Source organism: Capsicum annuum, unplaced genomic scaffold (genome assembly GCF_002878395.1).
Source record: "Capsicum annuum cultivar UCD-10X-F1 unplaced genomic scaffold, UCD10Xv1.1 ctg69693, whole genome shotgun sequence".
NCBI classification, from domain to species: Eukaryota; Viridiplantae; Streptophyta; class Magnoliopsida; order Solanales; family Solanaceae; genus Capsicum; species Capsicum annuum.
In genome coordinates, this window is record NW_025879356.1 from 1 (window position 1) to 4,370 (window position 4,370).

General features: G+C 35.8%; 1 protein-coding gene across 5 annotated transcripts; it reads left to right on the plus strand.

Moving 5' to 3' along the window:
* Positions 1 to 10: 10 nt before the first annotated feature.
* LOC124894100 lies at positions 11 to 2,894 on the plus strand. 5 transcript variants are annotated; one of them, XR_007051011.1, is made up of 5 exons: positions 11 to 294; positions 451 to 512; positions 615 to 834; positions 1,171 to 1,278; positions 2,191 to 2,894. XR_007051011.1 is itself a non-coding variant. In XM_047404854.1 (5 exons), the coding sequence occupies exons 1-4, from the start codon at positions 173 to 175 to the stop codon at positions 1,248 to 1,250; spliced, it is 318 nt and encodes a 105-aa protein (XP_047260810.1). In that variant the 5' UTR covers positions 13 to 172; the 3' UTR covers positions 1,251 to 1,278; positions 2,246 to 2,894. The 5 variants fall into 5 exon arrangements, 3 of the variants coding, with proteins under 3 accessions (XP_047260810.1, XP_047260811.1, XP_047260809.1); XR_007051012.1 differs by having other exon boundaries at positions 12 to 294; positions 469 to 512; XM_047404854.1 differs by having other exon boundaries at positions 13 to 294; positions 469 to 512; positions 763 to 834; positions 2,246 to 2,894.
* Positions 2,895 to 4,370: the final 1,476 nt, after the last annotated feature.

The following is a 4,370-nucleotide window of genomic DNA, read 5'->3' on the forward strand; positions in this document are numbered from 1 at the left end:
AGCTATTTTAAATAATAGCATTGTAGTCTTATTTGAGTTCAGAAAATTGGCGCCCCTTTATGTAATCCGTCTTGTGCCTAAAATGCAGGTGAGGACTGCATCTCAATCTAGAGCTACAAAATCCGATGTTGCTAGTGTTAAGGGGACAATCTCAAATCAAGCATAAAAAGACATGCCAAGAAAACCAAATAGAAGTCACAGCGATATTTCGTTAACACACAAAAAAAAAAGAAGCCCAGATTGGACGCACCTGGCACTCTTTTGTGTCCAACTGCCAGAATGCCAAAGCCAGAGGTTTGTATCAGGTTTAGGCTTAGTGTTATCTTCAAATTTCAATGCAGATGAGTAAACGTGCTATTTCAATGCTGTCGAACTATTACATAACTTTCTTTTTTAATCAGATTATTCTTCCATAATTCTTAAATTGATTATCGAATTTTATGGTAATAGATAACTTGCTTTGTATAGGTTTCTTCGGGTTCAAAAGCTAATGTACTTAACCAACATAAAAGGTATGCTGCTTAATCATGTCTTCCATGTTGAAAATATGGGATATTTTGGTCACACTAATTCATCCTAATTTTCCTAATCTTGTTTATTATTAAATGATATAGCACTGAACAACAACTAATAGCAAGAAAGGTAGTCACGTCCCGTGCTTCCTGTACAGAGAAAGCTAGCCATAGACCAATTTCTTGTGTCTACTCGATAAAGTTCAGACGTCGTATAAAACCTAAAAGAAGTTTTTGATATCGATTTTAGTTCTTTATGAAGCTAGAGGAGAAAGTGCATGCCAAAGAGGAAGAAATACATCAGCTCCAGGCAAGAACCCAGGTAATGAACCAGGGTCTGATTCTTATTAGTAACGGAAACAGGTCTAAATTAATATGGAGAATCATAGGCTACTAAGTGCTAATTATTGAATGTTAGCTCTTTAAAGTCATCAGATATATCGTGTGGTCTTAATTATGTCATGAGGAAATTTAGAATTAAAAAGTTTCCAAAAAATGAAAGAGGCAATCTTTTGGAAACAGACTAACAAGGAAAGTAAGACAAACAAATTGAAAACGAGGGAGTGTAGAATATCATCGACAAGAGTTAGATGACAATTATTTTATCAGCAGCTAGAAATAATGACTGTTTGTTTGATTTACTTTGTGATATGTGCAGGAAAAGAAAGAAGCAGAGATCAAACAGCTACGGAGAAATTTCAATTTCAAAGAAACTCCCATGCCTGCTTTCTACCATGAACCTAGTTGCCGCTCAGTAAAAAACGAGGTATTATAACAGGTCTTAAATAATGAGGATCGTCAAATTTCACATTTCACAAGTGTCTTCCTGTTTCTTCTGTTATTTTCTATTTTTCTGTGTTGAAACTAGGTAACATCTAATCCATGCACTTAGCTTACTGTTCTCACATGAAAGTAAAGCTTGTTTGTAGATACGCTTGCAAGCTGTTTTACGTACTGGTTTATGGTAGAAGCACTCTCCTGTCATTTTATGACTCAAATCCCCTTTCTTGGACAAGCGATTTCACCTTTCTAAAAATTTAAACCAATAAAAAACAATAGAGAATAGAGAAGTTCTATCTTGCTATCCTTGATCAAGGGAAACATTAACACTAAAGGACAAAATAGACAATCTTGTACATTGGTCCTCCTATTATGATATCCTTTAAGGCCCCATTCAATGATATTAGTTATGGGTGTTATGCAGCATACTTCCTTGGGGTCCTTTTTAGTTTCATCTCGTTGGTCTAGGTGATAAAGGTCTACACTGGAATCGGTTTGATCAAAGTTTATTTGATTATCTGGAATGGCATGGTTGCGAACTTTGATGCTCATTGAACTTTAACTCCCCAATATCCTTTAGAACCTGAAATCTGAATGCATAGTGATATTACCCTTTTTTGCCGACGCGAGTAATATGAGAAGCCAGCAATGTGGATTCCAATCTTTTTTCATTGATGTCATAGCAGTTAGTATTGATAATCTTCAATCTTTATCTATCCAATTACATAAATCTTGTGATCCTACTGCAACAGGAAAAAAAATGTGTTACTAATTATCTGTCGAGCCATTTACTTAAAGACTCTCTTAGTCTTCATCCTTATCCTCCTCTGAAGTGATTATTTTTTACTCTCGCTCCGACGACCAAGTAATATAACTTGCTCTTTGATTACTTTTTCAGGAGTTAGCAAGTAAAACTAAATCCAGTAAATAATAAAGCAGGCCTTCGACTGTAGGGGCTAGAGCTACTAGTGCAATAGAGAACACTGTTCGTTGTTCAAGGGCAGAAGTTTATAATAGATGTTTCACTAATGAACGTCTAAATGTGGCCGATTCACCATAAGTTTCAGAAGTAACCGTTCATTCTTCAGCAGAGTTATTAGACAGCAGCGTGCCGTCTTCAGCTCCAACAAGCAAAACATCCAAGCAAACCTAATCAAATTGAATGGTAACTCAAAAGAGAGCGCAAGAGAAAAGGCTGGTCGCAAATTCTCCAAGATTAAGAACATCAGATTGTATCAAGAGGAACAAGGACTTTAAAGCTGAATACAAAACAAAGGTTGTTGCGCGAAGAACAGGAAACAATGCAATGAGAAAGGATATTAGAAGTGTGGACTTGAGCCATAGTACAAGAGTGGGCCGTTTAGCTGTTGGTGTTGCTTCCTAGACACCGTCATGCTATTTAGTTATTTCTGTTGGTCTGAATCTTCTTATATTCTCAGCATAGCAAAGATGATTGGTCTCGTATTTGAGACGATTTACTTAGTGAGTAGGTTAGCATTTCTGTTAGATATGCTGCATATAATTATCTCTAGTTTTAGATAGATAATGTCTTTAAGCCAAGTTCTTGATATATACCATAAATGTTGTGCTATTAAAGATCAACATACTTTGTAAAATGTTAAAGTTGTTGTTTAATTAGTAGTCAATATTTTGGACCATTCCTGCTAATGTTTTAGTTCTGAAATCTCTCTTGATCAAATGTTTCAAAGATTGATGGATCAAGAATAGATAGTTGTCTCATCAATAGATAGAAATAAGAGATTTCCCCTTATTCTTGAGAGATTCCCTCTCTATCTCTTTTGATCTATCAGAGAAGATTAGGCTATCTATCAATAAATTTGAAAATAGCATGCTCAATCTCGATTTTTGTTCATTTTCTCCATAAAAACATTGCTGCCATAATAAGAAGAAGGCGAAGCAGCTAGAAGTACTCGCTTTCACGCCCTTGAATTACTATTCACAAATAAATTGGGAAAACCTACAGAAAGATTCGATTCTGATTTCGTAGAGTCGGTGTTTTTGTTGCCTGCGCATAGGGCCATTCCCCACTCCCGTCCCGGGGTGCTAAGGGGCTTTTGTTTTTGGAACAGGCGGCAATGTTTTGCTGATGCCTCGAATCAAGTTTTTATTGCGACGTGCAATGCTTTCTCCCTCATTTCTAGTAGATTGATGGGTCGCGTACCCGGCACATATGTTTTGGCCTTGTGTGTCCATAACTCAAAATAGGTGACCTAGCGGCCGCAGCCCGACTAAACATATCAATAGTCACCAAATTCATATGAGCTACTGAGGAGTAAGGATATATATATATCATTCTTGTCTAGATAGCAAGTTTTAAGACTAAAGCCAGAAAAATGTTAGAAGTTATGCACAAGGTAACGCGCGCGGGCATATATATATATATATATATATATAAATAGTAAAAGTCAGAAATATATTTTTGTTGACTTATGTTAAAGGGATATCTTTCTAGACCGACCGAGATCTTGTGATGTGTTTGTCTTGAAATATGTGTACTGTCTCATTAGATTAAAGTTTAAACTATTAGATAATAGAATATTTATTTATTATAAATTATTTTCTTGAATTAAGGGTCTATCCCAGATAGACTCTCTATCTCTCCTAAGGTAGGGATAAAATTTGCGTACACTCTATGTTTTCTAGATCCCACTCGTGATAATATACTGAGTATATTACTGTTGTTGTATATGTAAAATATCCCTTCTAATATATGAGTGTTCTTCTTTTCCATGCGATAAATGTTGATTGATGAGCAACTATCTTATTTAAGACTTTGTTACACTCAGTATCACATTGAATTGAGTGAACCGTCTCATTTAAAGGTTCAAACACGCTATCGATATAACATATTTATTTATTCGCCGTTCGTGTATATAAATGTATCCCCCCACCTCCCACCCCCACCAAGGCCCATACCACCACCACCACAAGAAAAAAGAAACACCTTTAGAATAATAAGACCACCATTTGTTGGAAGTTGATTGGTAATATTCTATTAGCTTATTTTAATCACTTAACTAGTCAACATAGTCGCGCTTCGCGCGGTCATAAAGAAAA

Coding starts and splice junctions, on each gene's coding strand:
- LOC124894100 (XM_047404854.1), top strand. CDS start 173: ATGCCAAGAAAACCAAATAGAAGTCACAGCGATATTTCGTTAACACAC. Junction 295..468: donor CCAGAATGCCAAAGCCAGAG/GTTTGTATCAGG, acceptor TGCTTTGTATAG/GTTTCTTCGGGTTCAAAAGC. Junction 835..1,170: donor AGCTCCAGGCAAGAACCCAG/GTAATGAACCAG, acceptor TGATATGTGCAG/GAAAAGAAAGAAGCAGAGAT.